This window comes from Etheostoma spectabile, chromosome 2 (assembly GCF_008692095.1).
Source record: "Etheostoma spectabile isolate EspeVRDwgs_2016 chromosome 2, UIUC_Espe_1.0, whole genome shotgun sequence".
In the NCBI taxonomy this organism is placed as follows: Eukaryota; Metazoa; Chordata; class Actinopteri; order Perciformes; family Percidae; genus Etheostoma; species Etheostoma spectabile.
This window is the reverse complement of record NC_045734.1, coordinates 28,909,727-28,928,686: the sequence shown is the minus strand read 5'-3', so window position 1 is coordinate 28,928,686 and position 18,960 is coordinate 28,909,727. Positions and strand designations below refer to the sequence as shown.

Here is an 18,960-nt window from a genome sequence, read left to right as displayed (position 1 = left end):
GTGTCCGTTGAAAATGGATTGCTTCTTTGGTACTGCTGCTTGTAGAATTCTACCAAACCAATCTGGATCACAAAATGACTTACAGAAGGACCCCAAACCACTTCATATATCTGTCTCCACTGTATAGCTGACTACTGACTGACTGATTTACCTGACTGAGAACGTTGCAGATTCAGAGTGTAATCACAAAATATCACGAGGAAAATTTGGAGTAATTAGACATTGGCCTCGCAGACTCATGGCAGCGCGCTACCCACCCAGCCCGTTATGAGAGCTAATCAGCACACATCTGTGTTCATCAACCACAAAAAACCAGACTGTTTGAGAGAAGAGAGATGTGTGTGTGTGTGTGTGTGTTAATTTCCACACAGGTCAGGTTACTAGATGGAGTAGGGGATTTGATTTGCGGGGGTATTTTGGTGACGGTAGTGTATTAGTGTTGTAAGTGTTGTAGACTTAATTAACCTAACCCAGCCTCTGTTTAGAAGTGGTGAATGTAGGCTACAGCTCACAGCAACTTAATACTATATAGTGCTGGCACTTGGCAAATGGATTTTTATTGCATTTGCGAAATAATAGACGCTGAAAAGTCTAGGGCCTTTTTTTTATGCAACTCCAAAACCTATCCTCAGACAGCTGTTACCTTATGAAGCCTAGTGTCCTCCTCGTCTAATTCTGACAGATCACGAAGTTACTGAGCTGTAATGTGTTCTATTGGCTGTTAGTCGTGTTTTCCCAGCCCAATGTGAGCAAGATGAAAGACAGGCTCGGTAGCACCACGCTGCCAAGGCCCTCAGATGACAAGTGTAGTGATTAAGTCATTAGCTGCGTGAGTGGTAACATATGTCGGCAGGCCCGCTTCAGAAGGATGGCATTTCTTTGAAATGGTTCAACTCAGACAGCCTCTGTGTGACTTTTAAAGTCACCTACATGCTGTAGCTGGAGGCACATATGGCACAGACAGATTTGCATGTGCACGGAAATATGCACACATTTATCAGTCTGAAGAGCACATTTGTGCAAACACAAAAAAAACACATCTCATAATAGCCATATGCGAATGCCCATGCATGCACAAAGACATACACATACGCACAAACAGATGGGCCCAGTGTGGCCACAATGGGACTGTGTTTGCTCCGTAGAGAATGGGCCTACAACATCTGGAGTGCCTCCATCTATATGTGACTCCTATGCATGTACTATACTGTGTGTACACACACACACACACACACACACACACACACACACCACACACACACACACACACACACACACACACACACAGAACGTACTTACTTGTCAAAAGAGTAATATGTATTCCATTCTACAGATCACACATCATCTTGCTACATACTGTATTGTTAGGCATGAAAGAGACAGGGGCAACACGCACACGCACACACACACACACACACACACACACACACACACACACACACACACACACACAATTCTTGGCTCGGTTAGCCCCCTGCTGAATACTGACCCAGGCTCAAATTGGAGTCAAAGCTAACAACTGTTAGCTTGGCAAGGTTTCATCATCATTGGCAGAGCTGGAGACAAAGTGTCAGAGCTAGCAGTTGTTGGAATAATAACCTGGCTGAAGGGCTAATGTTCTTCCTTCTGATGGTTTTAGGTAATTGTATAGAACATTCTGCATTTATGTTGCATGCCAGGTTTTATATTTTAGAAAAGATGCTAAGATGATGCATAGATGAGTTTGTGTGGCATTGTACCAACACTGTTTAGGCTATAGAACGTGTGTCGATGTCAGAGCTGTGAAGCTTGCTAATAATAGTATCAACAACAAAAACAACACATTGGGTCGCCTGACTGGGATATATAAACCAAAAACAGACAGTTATGAGCCTTAAATTTTGCATTCATCTCATTTTTGTTAAACTTCTGTTTATTTGTCACCTGTTCTGTCATTTCATCACAACTATTATTGTCATGTGTTAATGTCCTCACCTCATCATCTCTCTCATTAACTCTCTCTGCTGTTTGTTTCAGTATTGGACAGACATTTACCTGTCATGGAACCCGGAGAGCTACCCCGGCGTTCAAAACCTGCGTTTTCCTTCCAATTTGGTATGGGTCCCAGATATCCTCCTCTATAACAGGTAGGGTATATTTCATTTTTTTTCTGTCATCTAGTCTTGTCTCTTTTCCTCTTCTCTCCCACTTAATAATATCCCAATTGCAGAAATTCTTTCACCAGCTACTTGTGAGTTTCATGATTTAAATCTGCTTTCCTACATCTTAAGCTAGCCAGGTTCATAATGCCACATCAGTATTGTTATAATAAGTTAATATGTAATGCCTACTACACACTCTCAGAATCCCTCTACTTTTGTACTGACAGAGTGATTTATCATAGCACCACACTGCATTTAAGAGATGAGGAAAGGCAGCTTAAATGATGAAATCTCATTTTTGGTGGAAAGTTATGTCAGCTATAGGCCACCGGCATGTTCAGCACATTGGTTAGTCTCTCACTGTTCAAGCTATTTATTCTACTTTGTATCCTTTCATTATTTTGAATTTCTGTTATCCTCTCTTTTTCTTTTCTTCCTCTGTATTTACATACATAGACGAATAATCTAGATTCACTGGGCTCAGTTTACTGTGGATGGAAATATTCCCCAGATGAAATTTCACTCTTGGTTACAGACTTGTTTAATGAGTGATTAAGCCGATTCCCTCTAGAGAAGACATAAACCGTAACTCCCATGGGGCTTTGCATCTGTCTCCTGTAATGGGCAGTAGGTATAAGGCCACTGAAAAACACCGTGCCAAGTGGCTGGAAGTGTGAACAGATTGCTATGATGTACCTTAATTTGTATGCAATACTTTATATAATATACTAATATACTTTTGGTCCTTTATTTTAGACTTCATCTTATCTTTTCTGCATGTTTGTAACCTTCATCATCATCACCTTTATATCAAACTCTATATTGTCTCATTGGAAAAGTTCTCCAGGCTGCGCTCACTTCTTTATCAAACCTTTGTCAAAGAATGGGACTTTCATCGTAAGCTCAAGTTTGCTAATGAGCCGCTTGATCGTTGCTGATTGTTTTTGGTGTTTCACATTAAATAATGTTCAGTTTTGTTCTTCAAAAAAAGCCACCTTTAGATATGTATTACTACAGCCGCAGACATGGTAAACAACAACATCTGGAAAGGTTAACCTCTTGCTAAACAGCTGTGACATACTGAAAAACAACAACACATAGCCAGTGTTCCTCTTATGTGGTACATCCAGTGGGAGAACTTTGTCTGGCACATATGAGCGATTCAGTCGTGTTCATTTAGCTGAAAAATTAATATGGGGACTGTCTTTATGGAACACTGTGTACAAAAGGACAATTAAAGGGAAACACTGTTTTTTTTTTTTTTTAATTAATAACTAAATATGCTTACCTTACGCAGAAGTTATGTGCTTTTATCTTGGAATTATTTTGGCTGGAGAAGATTCCATTTGTATTTTTGTGTTTGCCTGCAGCACCGAGAGAGACAGATAGACAGATTAGATGAAATTCAGCAACGGGCAAGAAAATCAGATTCTGTATTTGATATTAGGTTATTTCAATGGCAAGCAATTGTATGCAGTTTCACACATTCATAAGAGAGTTACGGAAGACAATCCAAACATAAATCATGTTAAATGTGCCTGTTGAGGAAATACAATTGCTCTTGCTTATATGAGTAAAACAGCTTTTTCCTAGTGTGTGTTGCTTAAAGTAAAGGTACCAGGGGAGAAAGGTTATTTGATTGTTGACCATTATTAAACTGTCAAGCTCCAAGACAGGGTATTTAACAGGGATTAAGACGTTTTTAATGCATCAATACTTTTCACGCCTCCTTAGAATGACACACACACACACTTGAAGAATCCCACTTGTTCCGAGGAAAGACAACACGATCCGTGGCGGAGGTGATTGATGGCGGTGGCTTTTCAGCTGTACCTTCAAGGTGATTGAGGATTCTTTTATGGAGGGTGTTATCTTGTGACAGATTTCCCATTTAGCGTGTGCATGAGGGACAGAGAGTGAGAAGGGAGAGGTTTGGCTATCTAACAAGGATGATACTGAACATTAAGCAGCTTACGGCGAGGATCAGCGATCGCCACGATAACAGCAATTTGGTCCTGACACAGACCCTGATTGAAACTGACGCTCCTTATGCATGCAATATAAATCAGGAGTAAAATCATACATTTCTATGTTAATGAAGCAAGGAAGCAAGCCAGAAAAGACATTAAAAGTACATGAGATAATTCCAATCTGCAAACTAGGCAATTGCTGTGGCGAGACTTCAGCAGGTACAAAGGCAAAATGTGTTAGAAACACAAGCAATGAACTGGGAAAGTATTTTGAATACTAGTAACATTGGTCTTAGAATCGCCATGTAGGGAGATGTGGTAGTGTTTAAATATGGGGAAAACGGCGCAGATTTATGGAAAGCCGAACAGTTCAAATGCATGTAATTTCTCACACGTAAACACATAAACAGCGCGTAAAAAACATGTAAACGACGCGTTAAAAACTATTAAACAACGCGTTCTTCTCGTGTTAATTTCATGTGATTTTGAGCCATTGGCCACTTCTCCAGTGTGAATGGCTGAGTGTCCTAAGTTCCCATTGGCTGCTGAGCAGTAGGATTAGACCATTTCTTTAGCACTATCTACACAACCAGCATGCATTGCAACTAGTAGACGGTAATCAACTTTTACAACAATACCACATACTGTAACTATTATGTATAATACATGTGTGACAGGTTATTGTGATTGATGGTTTCTAAAGTTGGACTTAAAGCTAGAATGTCCACTAATGGGTTTTGTGCACAAAAAGTGCTTACCCATAGTCATTTTATATTTATAATTCAAAAATATAATTTAAATTAGAACAAATTATATAGATATAATTGTATACACACACACAAAAAAATAGAGGATCCTTTGTATATTGACTAGTTTGTGAAGGTAAAGACAAGCTTTGTCACGGGGGCTGTTAGATTTGGACCCACATGCAGTGAGCTTGAGGATTTATTTAACAAAACAAAGTTCCTACCAATAAAAGGAGTCCTGAATGCAGCAGGCAAAACCCATTCCAGAAATGTGGATAAAACAAAGAACAGCATTTCCAAACCGGGACACTGAGACAACAAGGTAGACTCCACACTAGAACACTCAAACAGAATACAATGATCCGACAAGACACCGAGGAAACACAAAGTCCAAATACACAGGGTAACGAGGACTAACAACGGGCAGGTGATACAACAGGTGAAACACAACACTACGGACAAGGGAGGAGAGACAGACTTCAAAACAAAACAGGAAACAGAACATGTACAGAACACTCACAATTGCACTATTAACTTACATTGTATTGTTTTGACGCTGCCAACTTGCGTAAAACTGGACCAATATCAAAGACTGTGCCCTTTAAAAATGGTAGTTACCCTTTAAAAATATGCTCTAACAGTGTTTTTCCAGGCATGGTATATCAATGTGGGTGGGTCATTTCATTGAGCCGTTGGCTATATATTCTGTACTGTAGGAGAGGGAAGGTTATTTGCCTAAAATGGAATTCTTGTGGATTTCTGTGGCAGCACACTTAAAGAAATATATCCATTTTGAAGACCCATTTGTCCACTGGTTTTATTACACCTCTGGCTCTGATTGTCGTTTGTTGTTTCTCTTAACGGCTGTGAGCTTGCACTTTTGACAACTTGTATTGCTTTGGAGGTAATAGCAAGCCAGCTTATTTCAAATGTGTCTTTTGATTTTCCATTCAAGGGCTAATAAAAAAAGATTACACTTTTGAGGAATCCCATTGCAGGCATAGGGACTCCATTGGAATTCAACACCTTCATCAGGTCTTCATCTTTTCCATGTCAGGACCTTCTTAAAACATGTTTCAATTACTTGGTGACCTATTTAAAATGTGATAAAGGTTATGCATCAAATAATCTCTTGTCATGTTCATGTTTAGGTATAGTATACGTCTCTACATTTCTATAATGTTCCCAAAAATGCTAATGCTGCCAATTAATGTATAGTATGTGTTTGGTAGATGTATACCAAATACCATTACAAGGCTAAATGCTAATTTAGCTAATTTATGGATGAATAAGAGTGATTACAGCTGTTCCAAAGAATTCCCAAAGCCTCTTTGTTTTTCTACCTTCTGCTAAGTAAAAAGAGATTTAGATTATTGATGTACTGCATTAGGTGGCCATAAATCTACATTGGGTAAAGCCTTGTCCTGTTTTAGGCCTCCTGGACTCGTTCCCAGAGCATTTAGCTAACATTGATGTTGTCCCTGTCCCACAAAAAGCCTTCAGGAAGTGTTTAGGCATGCCCCGCACAATCTCCGACTGCTCCCAAACTTATACTGTAAGTGGTAGAAAAGTAAAGAACAATAATAGATGATGGTATGAGTCACACCGTTTTGTCTGACTCTGGATGAGCACTCACTCAGTATGTCTCTGTCAGAGATTCTATGGGGAGCACAGCATACTAATCATGAATAAATCAATACATAATATGTTGCCATCATAGGAAGCATTTTACTCTTTCATTACTTCTGTAAAGGTGGTTATATTTGTATAAATATCCTGTTTAATTTTGATGTCCATTTGTCGGTTTGCTGTTCAAGTTCAAGTCTTTATTTTGCCAAAGTGACGTATATCGCCTGGAATTCATTTTGGTGATTTTGCTCACACAGGACAATACAAGACAGTATAGGACAATGACTTACCATACAAACAAAACAGCAAATTTAAAACAAAGACACATGGGTAGCTACCAATGTGTAAATACAGTAAATAAAGAAATCGATCCGACAGTGCTTGTGCATTCCGTGACCCTGAGGAGGAGGACGTAGCTGTGGAAGCAGGGCAGATAAGGGTTGCTGATGGGAATTGAGGGCCCTCACAGCCTGTGGGTAAATGCTATTTGAAAAACGGGTGAATCTAGAAGTGATACTTTCTAGCCTCGTGCATGATGGTAGAGGGGTGAAACAGGAATTAGCAGGGTGTGATGAATCTGCCATTCCAGCAGCTGTAAGGTTGTACTGAGGCACAGCTGTGCTTCAATGTAAACTGTTGATAACACCAGACTCGAACCGTTGTCGCCCTCATGTTGTCCTCATGCCCTCATGTCACCCTCATGTCACCCTCATGTTGTTCTCATGCTCTCATGTTGCCCTCATGTTGTCCTCATGCCCTCATGTCACCCTCATGTCACCCTCATGTTGTTCTCATGCTCTCATGTCACCCTCATGTCGCCCTCATGTTGTCCTCATGCCCTCATGTCACCCTCATGTCACCCTCATGTTGTTCTCATGCCCTCATGTCACCCTCATGTCGCCCTCATGTTGCCCTCATGTTGTTCTCATGCCCTCATGTCACCCTCATGTCGCCCTCATGTTGCCCCCATGTCGCCCCCCATGTTGCCCTCATGTTGCCCTCATGTTGTCCTCATGTCCTCATGTCGCCCTCATGTTGTTCTCATGCTCTCATGTCACCCTCATGTCGCCCTCATGTTGTTCTCATGCCCTCATGTCACCCTCATGTCGCCCTCATGTTGCCCTCATGTTGTTCTCATGCCCTCATGTCACCCTCATGTCGCCCTCATGTTGCCCCCATGTCGCCCCCCATGTTGCCCTCATGTTGCCTCATGTTGTCCTCATGTCCTCATGTCGCCCTCATGTTGTTCTCATGCTCTCATGTCACCCTCATGTCGCCCTCATGTTGTTCTCATGCCCTCATGTCACCCTCATGTCACCCTCATGTCGCCCTCATGTTGTTCTCATGCCCTCATGTCACCCTCATGTTGCCCTCATGTTGCCCTCATGTTGCCCCCATGTTGCCCCCCATGTTGCCCTCATGTCACCCTCATGTTGTCCTCATGTCCTCATGTCGCCCTCATGTCGCCCTCATGTTGTCCTCATGCCCTCATATCGCCCCCCATGTTGCCCTCATGTCGCCCTCATGTTGTCCTCATGCCCTCATGTTGTCCTCATGCCTTCATGTCGTCCTCATGTTGCCATCATGTTGTCCTCATGCCCCCATGTCACCCTCATGTCGTCCTCATGTTGTCCTCATGCCGTCCCCCATGTCACCCTCATTTCTTACCCACAGTGGTAGTCCAATTCTGGTCAATAACCCAGTAACACTGTCTCTACAGCACCTGTTTACTGGTTCCACTTATTATTCCACTTATTTAGTATTATTCATCATTCCCATTCTCACATCTCACTTATTATTTTTTATTTATTCATCATTCTCATTTCCTATTTCAGAACTGTTCATATTGTAATTTAATAACATAATACTATTTATCCCAGTATCCTTGCACTATGCTCCACATTTAATACTTTTATCGATCTCTTCATTGCACTCATGCCTCTATATTGTTTCTTTTTAGCGTATGTATATATTAGTGTATATTTTTTTTTGGGGTTGTTTTGTATGTGTAAGCACACTATGAGCAACGATGCTCCAAAGAAACATTCCTCGCATGTGTCCTCATACCTGGCAAATAAAGCTGATTCTGATTCTGATTCTGATTGTGGTGTTGTCCTCATGTCGCCCTCATGTTGTCCTCATGCCCTCATGTTGTCCTCATGTCGCCCTCATGTTGTCCTCATGCCCTCATGTTGTCCTTATGTCGCCCTCATGTTGTCCTCATGCCCTCATGTTGTCCTCATGTCGCCCTCATGTTGTCCTCATGTCGCCGTCATGTTGTCCTCATGTCCCCCTTATGTTGTCCTCATGCCCTCATGTTGTCCTCATGTCGCCCTCATGTTGTCCTCATGCCCTCATGTTGTCCTCATGTCGCCCTCATGTTGTCCTCATGTCGCCCTCATGTTGTCCTCATGCCCTCATGTTGTCCTCATGTCGCCCTCATGTTGTCCTCATGTCGCCCTCATGTTGTCCTCATGCCCTCATGTTGTCCTCATGTTGCCCCTCAAGTCGCCCTCATGACTAGAGGAACGGATAGGGATCAACAGTTATATTAAGCCATGCTGAGTGAAACATGAATGTCTGTAGAAATCCATCCAATAGTAGACAATACATTTAACTTAAAACTACAATGTCAACCTGCAGGTGGCGCAAGAGGAAAAGCCAGGTTCATCCTCTGCGTGAGGACCACGCGTTTCTGAACAAAATGCCATTGCAATACATTTAATAGTTGTTGGGATATTTCAGTCTCGATCGAAGTTGAGAATTAAAAGACAGACATAGATAAAAAGTACAACACATTGTTTCTGGCATTATTTATGCGGTATTATTATGTTTTTGTAATAGTTTGGCTGCCAAATCTTTGGAGGTGTGGCAAATGTAGATTTATAGCCTCGATGGAGATATGCTATCTGGATGCTTTTTAGTTAACAAATACTATGCAATTGAGTGCCATTTGTCCAGCTTAGAAAACTCTTCTCAAAGGTAGTAAATTAAGCCAATACAATAAAATACATACAATTATTTTTACTTTTCTGACATGTCTTTTGACTGAAACATAGGCAGACACTTTATATTGAAAGAAAAAAAAGTCCCCAAGATTGTTCATTATAGTATAGGAATGACTGTGTTAGATATGTAGAGTCCTTTAGTTTTACTATCTGAAAGAAAGAAAAAAATCTTTCTTTCATTCGTATGTGTTAGGTAGGATTTTTGTGCTTGTGTGAAATGTGTGATTTTGTTATTATGCCTGTTTTTTGGGGTGTACATAATCCCTGTCTGTTTGAAGGACGTCTTGATAGGGGACAGCAATGTTTGTTTGAGATGATCAGTAAAATGAATCACTGTCTGTCTCTAATCCCTCTTGTCTCTACCTACTCTGTCACCTTCATTCTCACTTGTTGTTTATTGTCTGGCTTTTTCTTTGTCTTTACCTTTGCAGTTTGCTCCCAATCATCTTTATCACCTCTGGCCCTTTCATTACCCCTCTCACTATTATCCTTGTTTTGAAGACTTTTTCTTACAGTTTCCACCCGTCTTTCCCTTTAGTGCTGATGAGCGGTTTGATGCTACATTCCATACAAATGTGCTGGTAAATGCTTCAGGATCCTGCCAGTACATCCCACCAGGTGAGACATTCAGAATGTTCTCTTTCTAACTTTGTCACATTTCACCCATAATAATAAAAAAAGATACACTTTTCCATTTCATTTTTTCAACTATATCTTATCACTGCATTGCCACTATTCATGTTTAATTTCTTGGTCTCTTACAGTATGGTTTCACATCAAAACTCATGTTAAGAGACATTACAGTTTTGGGGATTTGCTGGTGTAAAGACAAAGTCAAAAACAGACAAAATATTGAGTAAAAGTAAAAGGTTTTTAGAGACCAAGGTTAGATGCAACCACTTTAAAAGCGTGGTATTTTGAATGCGTCGCTTATTGTAGGATCTGCCACAAGGTGAACACTTTTGAAACAGTTATATGTGACCTATATATCGCTGCTTCCTCAGATGACTTTTGTATTTTTGGAAATGCGTATGTTACATTTTTCATTTTTCAGTTAATTTAAAGGTGCAGTCTGTGATTCTAATCTAATATACTTTTTTGTGAAATTCAGTGAATATGTTCTCATGGTCTGCTGGCTGTCTATTCTGTGTGTGCACTGAAAAAGAAATTGGATTGTTCACACACGGCACAGGCTCTGGAAATGGGGAAACAAACAAAGTGGGTCGTACTGAGCCAGACGAGACAAAGCTATTTTGTTTGTGCTTATGGACATATGAGGACAAAATCTGTGGGAGTGAGAGAGAGTGGGTACACGCTAACATTCTGAAGGGGCACCTTTAATAAGCAACTTAAAGGGGGATTTTTGTTACTAAAAAAAATGTTTCGGTGTATAATGTGGCATTACATGACATTGAAGTGCTTCTTGATCAATGGAACTTACACTTATCCCGGGACTGTGGTTGGCAAGTTTTCCTCCAAACTGTGAGGCTTGAAAGAGTGAAACGACTTGGAAATATTTTAATGCAGTTCATGCAATCACATAACAAAATAATATAAGTGTTTAGAGCCAAAAGTAACTTTCCTTAAACACTTCTTTGCAGGGATCCTGAAAAGTACCTGCTACATCGATGTGCGGTGGTTCCCCTTCGATGTGCAGAAGTGTGACCTAAAGTTTGGTTCCTGGACCCACAACGGCTGGCTGCTGGACCTCCAGATGATGGACGTGGACATCTCCACCTACATACCCAACGGGGAATGGGATCTCGTAGGTAAGAAGAAAAACAGACAGGCCCACTTTCAAAAAAAAAAAAGGGAATCTGAAACAAAACAAATGTTTTCTGACAGGATTCATTGAGAACAATGTATCACCTGCTAAATAAAAAGAGCTTATAGCATGCTTTTTATTACAGGAGACCTAAATCAAGTGTTGTCAACCATTCACTATATTTTGGTGATCATTCGGTATGAATAAATCTGAAACTCTGAATACGAAAATAAATTAAATTACATTTAAAAAAGATGACGTATGAGAACAGACATGATTGAGGGACTGCACTCCCAACGTCTGTGGGATATGTTTGAGTTGTACATTGAAGACTCTTTCAGGGCCTCTGAAAGCCTCTGACAGAGACAGATTTTCAAGACAGACCCGCTAGGCCCTTTATGTCATATTCCACAGAGTTAGACAGCAGTCATTATGACACTGCTCTGACAGCAGGTGTTTTTGTCGACTTTCTTGTAAGATGCCTTTCTCACTGAGTGAGTCCTGGAGTGCTATATTGCAGAAAACACAGAAAATATTGCGGTTGTTAAATAAAATAGTATCAACATAGTTTCTTTTTGAACTCTTGCCATTTATTTGACATGTTGATATATACATTATGATGACTGTAACCTGATTAGCCAATGTTTCTAAAGTGGTGTGAGAATTATGTAACAAAAAGTATATAGTGGCTCCCATGGTTTAGAATAAGTGGTTTTATTTTTAATCAACTTTTAAAGGACTAGTTCAACATTTTGGGTAGTACACTTATTGGCTCTTTTGCAGAGAGTTACATGAGATTGCTACCACTCTTGTGTATGTGCGGTAAATATAAAGCTACTGCCAGCAGCCGATTAGTTTAGCTTAGCACAAAGACAGAAAAGGGGGGGGGGGGGGGAGAGAGACCTGGAATACAAAGCAATACCCACAGTCCCTGAAAAGTGTAGATTTACCCTTTGGAAGAGATATGTGGACGACATATTGGAGAAGGTGAAGGTCGGCCTTCACCTGCTCTTCTGAGAAGGAAACATGGAGCGGGCACCTTTGCCATTAAAGAAAAGGCGGAGCAGGAGGATCTGAAATCAGCCATCTCAGACCACTTCAAAAGGGAAAATCTCATCATGAACTAGAAGGAGGCCAAGATCATTCAAACAGAGAGCAACTAATAGCATTGCTGGATTGCTGAGGCAGTGGAGATCCCGAAGCGTGCCCCCAGATCTGTAATGAATGAGCATACCAACTTTCCCACACCTGGGACGCAGTTCCCTGGGGGGGTCATTTTGATGGTGGGGAAGCACGGCGTCATTCCATCCCAGAGGTGGGATGACTAAAACTAAATACATGACTCCCACAGTAGACGTCACAGCAACATCACGTGACGCTTCTGAAGATGACTGCTGAGCCGGCAGTCGAAACAGTCAACAAAAAACTTCAAGCCTGTTGTATAAGAATAAAATCACTTATGAATTTAAATAGCAGGCTAAATGAACTTGTTTGGATTTACACTTTGTTTTTAGTGCAAACTGAACAAACAAGATATGTATTCATTGTGCTGAGGTGCTGGTAAGCGGATTTGGACGGAGCCAGTCTTCATGCTTATCTTAGCTGAGTGACTTCTGGCTTCAGCATCATAATTACAGCACAGAAAAAGTGGTATCGAACTCATTTTCTCATTTATTTCTGCAAGAGCGCAAACAAGCATATTTACCAAAGTGTGAAATAATTGGTTTAATATTACAGCTTTACAAACCAGGATTTTCCTCTATTTTTTGTTGGTTGAATTTAATCTTATTTGTGTCTGTTACAGTAACTTTGTTCTTGGTTAGTCTGTCTGTATCTTCCAAAGAAACAAAGGAAAAGAAACTATGGTTAAGTTCTTGTCCTTTTTTTCTTCCCCTCTTTCTCTCTCTGTGGAAATGAAGAGCCCACATCATCTCGAACTCAAGCTTGGGTGTTAATCAGAGGCCAACAGAATAATTCACATTCACACACACATACTTAAATACAAAGTGAGTGTACCCAGCTGGCTGGGGGTATAGAGGGGGGCATGGGTGTGTGTGATGACAGCTGGCCTATGGATGGTTCACTTAATGATGGCACCGCCAGGCAGCAAGCTGGCCAGGAACACTCTTTATCCTGGTGCCTCAGAACATTCCCATGCAAACACACACACACACACAAAGACACACACATACACACCTGTCTGCCAGAGTCAGATCTGTAGCTGTGGATAATAGAGCAGTGGGCTGAGGTCAGACTGCTCAAGTGCAGGGGAAACAGGGGAGAGGCTTTCACTTAAGCTGCAATCCATCACATTGATCAAAGGCTAACAGAGGCTATCTTTCTTCGACGTTTAGGTGACAGTTTACATGAAATGAAATGAAATCAGTGCAATTCCTTTTAATGGAATTTCTGTTTCCACACACAGACGCACACCGAGTTCGTTGAGGGGTAACTTTGTGATAACAAAATGATTTGCGGATTGTGAATATGTTGCTGATTACATTGTACCAGTGCTGTATTCATATTAAAAATCACTAAACACTTAAAGGGATAAGGGATTGACACAGCTGTACAATGATGCTTCCATCTATATGTGACACACACACACACAAATTTGAAATGTATATGCATATGAAATCACACTAATTATGCAATGGCTCTTATACACCTAAATACACACAGGGACTCTTGCTAGAGTCTGACCTGACCAAGGTGAAGTCGTTTTCTGTTGATTTGATGAACAAGGCAGATTAATTGTGTAAATGTTAACTTGCCAACAGGACAGATAAGGCCAAGGTGATGAGCTTTAGGGATTAATAAACAATTAGGGATTGTTTATGGAAGTTTAGGGGGGAAATTTGAAGTTGACACAGAGTTCGATGACAGATCTTGAAAGTTTCTCCTGCCCAAAGAAAGCATTTAGGACTTACTAAAATATGAGGTGCATTTTTTCACTGGGTAATACAGGCACCATGTTTTGACAAGGAGGAAGAATGCATGGAATATAAAGACATTGTCTCTGAAATTAGATTATCGTGGCACATTTACTTATTTATGACTTAAACCACTTGACCCCGGGACCTGTCTGTCTTGTGTCTGTTTGGACAACAAACCACAACAAGCAGTGCTTCATAGGGATTTTAGAATTTTCAATGTGTTATACCCAAGGTGAAAAGCGTGTCGAGAGGATTACTAGTTTATCAAAAAGATTATGTCATGACGTCATTGTATTATGTACAGTATTCCTTCAGGCAGAGTGCACAAGCTGCTTTCCACATGTTTACAAAGACAATACATTAATGATAACAAATTTTAATCTTCCTAAAATCCGAACATCTGCTATATCTGTGCTTAGTTGAAGTTGAAGTCTGGGTGTTTGGATAGAGAACATTTTAGTGGCATTTTGTGGATTTAGTGACATCTTTGTTTAGTGATTTGGGAGAAACGGACAATAAATCTATAACTTATTGTCCTGTATGATAAAATTACATATTTCCGTGCTTAAAGGCACATTGACCATGGTATAATTGAGCATTAATGTTAACATTTTTTGGAATTCTTGACTCATGACTTTTCTTTTGATCAAAGATTCGAACACTGTGATCTTCTGACCACAAATCAACCCTTTCAAAATTAAATGGTCCCAATAAAAATTTACTAAAAATGATTTTTAATTGATCCTTTCTGCCAAGCACTCAACCGGTAGCTGCACATTAAAAGCGCTTTTTACAAGATCCTATACAGCCAAGCAGAACTAAGAACAAAACTTTATTCTATTTGATATTTAATAGTTATATTATTATATATATTTGATAGTTCTGTGTTTTTGACATCTAATTGACTCCCCCCCTCCTCATTTCTCCCCCAGGTGTGCCTGCCAAGCGTAATGAGCTGTACTACGACTGCTGTAAGGAGCCCTACCCTGATGTGACGTTCACGGTCACCATGCGCCGCAGGACACTTTACTACGGCCTCAACCTGCTCATCCCCTGCGTGCTCATCTCTGGCCTGGCCCTGCTGGTCTTCCTGCTCCCTGCTGACTCTGGAGAGAAGATCTCACTCGGTACAGGGCAGGGCCAGACACACACACACACACACACATATACGGACAATGATTCTTGAATATAATCATACATGCTGACAAACACATATTTCTCTCCCCTGCATTTTTTATGTCAGCCCACCAGGGCCCAACACTTTTGCCAACCCATTTATTTGTTGTTGCCTTATGCAAATGCTGACATTAGTCAGTGAATTAGCATTTCTGTTGGATTTGACTTAATAGCAATTGAAGAAAAGCTCCATTTTAAACACAGCAAGGATAATCACCTGGACCCGAAAATGTCAGCTCGTTTCAAACCGCCATTCAGTGAGACAGGGTCAGAGTAAATCTATGACTGCGCTGTAATTTTTTTGTAACCTATTTTGAAGCAACCAGCTGCATTTATTTTGAGTAGCTTCTATTCAAGAGAAAACAAGGCTGTGATGAAAGAATGTATCCTCTTTGATTCTGCTCTACTGTCTTTCTCCAGGCATCACAGTGCTGCTGTCTCTAACAGTGTTCATGTTACTGGTAGCAGAGATCATGCCTGCCACTTCAGACTCTGTTCCCTTGATTGGTAAGATACTTTTCTGCTCTCATTATTGCTCATAGTTACCAGCCATGACAGCTAAGCCGGTATTGATTTCACCTTCTGAGCGTGTGTGTGTGTGTGTTTGTGTTCAATCACCAGCACCTTCAGATCTTTCTGTTATTTCCCTCCAGTCTCTTTTTTTTCTCGTTTCTGTATTGAGACATGAAACCCCGGGATAAACACAATTTATACATTGTTCACTTCAGAGTAATATTGATTCATCATCTAACTTTCTGTAAGAATGTGAATACGTATATTTCCCAAAATGTTAAAAGATTCCTTTAAGGTTGCAAACCAGTTCGGTAAATTGGACTGAGACAACACAGAATAGGGGGAAGTTTTTCAACATGCACCTTCACCTTGGTATCTGACTTTCATCAGGGAGCTGTAGGCACAGTCTACACAGTACAGCATGGCTGGTGGGTCAGCGTGGACATTGCTCGTCATTAACTATAGATTAGGTGTCATAAAACAGCTGAATGACTTACTGCCGAGGTATTCACACCCCATATTCAATGCAGAGCAGCCTGTAGCGGCTGGACGTGGGGCGATGCTGATACAGGATGTGATACACATTCTCAGACTAGAAGACCAATAGCAACAAAGTTGCATTGTGTAAGACCATACTGACACTGACCAGGAGAGACAGGTCAGCCGGCCAGGAGATGGGAGGGGAGGCTGCAGACAGAGATGCTGCTCACTAATGGAAAACGAAGCCATTAGCAAAGTCACCATTATTGGAATAGACCTATTAACACAAGTGGAGCAGAACTAATAGATTGAAAACAACATATAATGCTCCTCAACTTTAACTCTGACAGCGTTTCATCCAGCCCCTGTTACACTTTGACATGGACTTTTTACTTATTGATCTGCCTTTTCTGTGAGGTCGCTCACAGAAAAAAAATCAAAAAAGAAACACATTTCTTTTAGAGGGGAATATATTCTCATTTTTGTGAAGGTAGTGTGTTATGTATTTCCATGTTTCAGTGGCTGTTTTGGTTGGTCAGATGTTAGTCATCCTCCCCCCAGCCCCTGCATTGTTATGACCTCGGGTTTGTTGACAGGGGTAAACTCCCCACTGACTAACCAACCACCTTACTCCTTGTACTGCATGTAGATACATGAGCTTTGGATTCAGAATATGACATCTATGCTAATTGTTCTCCAATTCAAATACAAAATTGCTACATGTGCTCTTCTCCTCTTTAGCTCAATACTTTGCTAGCACCATGATGATTGTGGGCTTGTCTGTGGTGGTAACAGTGCTGGTACTACAGTTCCACCACCATGACCCCCATGGAGGGAAGATGCCTAAATGGGTAAGTTGACAATAATTTATTTCCAAACACAATATTTATTCATATGCCAATTCTGATTTAGCTAGGCAGTGCATTCTTTTACAAGTGACGTGTATCTGAAGGTTGTGTCAACACAAACGTTTGACTTTTGTATGAGTTAACAACCGTCTATCTTAACTGCTGGTTAGGAGGCCATTTAAATCAGGAGTGTCCTCAAACTGTCCTTATTTTTGTGATAACCGTGCAGTTATGTATATAGTTTTATTTATTTTACGGTTCATAAAGCTCTTGATTAAATGTGGGTTTCCCCCAAAAGATTATCTACTTTGAACCATATAGTTATCAAATAATAATGCACTCTATGTAAAGAACTCATACATATGTATTATTATTTTATATACCAATGGCACATTGTTCATCATAACAACAAGTAAGAAAGGGGGTAACAGTTATATTTGTCCTCTGTATTTCTCTTATTGATATTCTTTTTGATACATTTTTCACTTTTCCATTCATGTCTCGGTTTATGACTCACCGATCTCTCCTCCCCGTCCCTCCTCTGTCAATCATCTCTCTGCCTCATCTCATCTCCTCATCCAGGTCCGAGTTATCCTGCTAAACTGGTGTGCTTGGTTTCTACGCATGAAGAAACCTGGTGAGGAAAGAAAAACAGCCGTGAGCTCCAGTAGCCCCCCAAACTACAAGTACTCCAACCCTGCTCCTCCTCACCATACCAGCACCAATAGCATTCAGATGAGCACCATTCCAGGGCAGGCCTCCACCCAGTCAACCACCACCAATGGGAACATGAACCTGTACTTCGGCTACCACTCGATGGGTACAGACAACCCTGCTTTCCCACCGAGCACTGATTCAGGTGTGGTGGTGTGCGGTGGTGGGGGCGGCGGCCATCCTAACGGCTCCTCCCCACACGACATCCACCCAGAACAGGCGCGGACTTTGCTGCTGGAGCAGGTTCCGGAAATTTCCCGGATCCTGGAGGAAGTGCACTACATTGCCCAACGCTTCCGAGAGCAGGACGAGGGAGAGGCGATCTGCAGCGAGTGGAAGTTCGCAGCGGCGGTGGTGGATCGGTTATGCCTGGTGGCCTTCTCACTCTTCTCCATCATCTGCACCTTCACCATCCTCATGTCAGCTCCCAATTTCATTGAGGCCGTGTCCAAAGACTTCACATAAGGCTGATTTCCTCCCTTTCTGAGAGGAAAAGAAGAGGAAATGCGAACATTGAAAATCCTGACACAATTAAAACTCTACCACAAAAAGCCTCCCTGCTACAACGATGTGAAGCCCCAAATGTTTGTTATTTCAAAAGTGTTGTGACCAACCACAGAACACCAGAAGCAAACCTGTCCCTCTATCTTTACAGATTACAGCCAGTAGTGTGGCTGTTGGGAGATAATGTGATTTTTCCTTTTCAAGGTGGCTCTCCTCGCTAACACTGTACATACAGTACACTGTAAATACAGTACACTGTACATACATTACACTGTACATACAGTATGCCACATAGGAGGTTGAGGCTACATGCAGTAGTTAATGATGTAGAAACTCACACCAATGCACTTTTCATCTCTCTGCTATCCCAAATCATTTACCTCATGGCCACCACCTGGGCTTCACGCCTCATCACAATATATTGTTAACACTTTTTTTTCCCGCTTCTTTCTTTTCTGCTACTTTGGTCCACTTCCTTTCCTGTAGCGCTTCTCATCTTCTACTGATGTCTTAATGTCTTCAGCGGTTAC

At 41.1% G+C, this 18,960-nt stretch overlaps 1 protein-coding gene across 1 annotated transcript in view; it reads left to right on the top strand.

The window, feature by feature from the left end:
* Positions 1-18,650, top strand: part of chrna8 (cholinergic receptor, nicotinic, alpha 8) — a 47,386-nt gene extending 28,736 nt beyond the window's left edge. The window contains exons 4-10 of the mRNA XM_032536409.1: positions 2,017-2,126; positions 10,033-10,112; positions 11,096-11,263; positions 15,128-15,322; positions 15,792-15,878; positions 17,106-17,215; positions 17,795-18,650. Coding sequence (XP_032392300.1) covers positions 2,017-2,126; positions 10,033-10,112; positions 11,096-11,263; positions 15,128-15,322; positions 15,792-15,878; positions 17,106-17,215; positions 17,795-18,391 — 1,347 coding nt within the window. The 3' untranslated portion in view covers positions 18,392-18,650. The remainder of the gene's footprint in view (positions 1-2,016; positions 2,127-10,032; positions 10,113-11,095; positions 11,264-15,127; positions 15,323-15,791; positions 15,879-17,105; positions 17,216-17,794) is intronic.
* Positions 18,651-18,960: the final 310 nt, after the last annotated feature.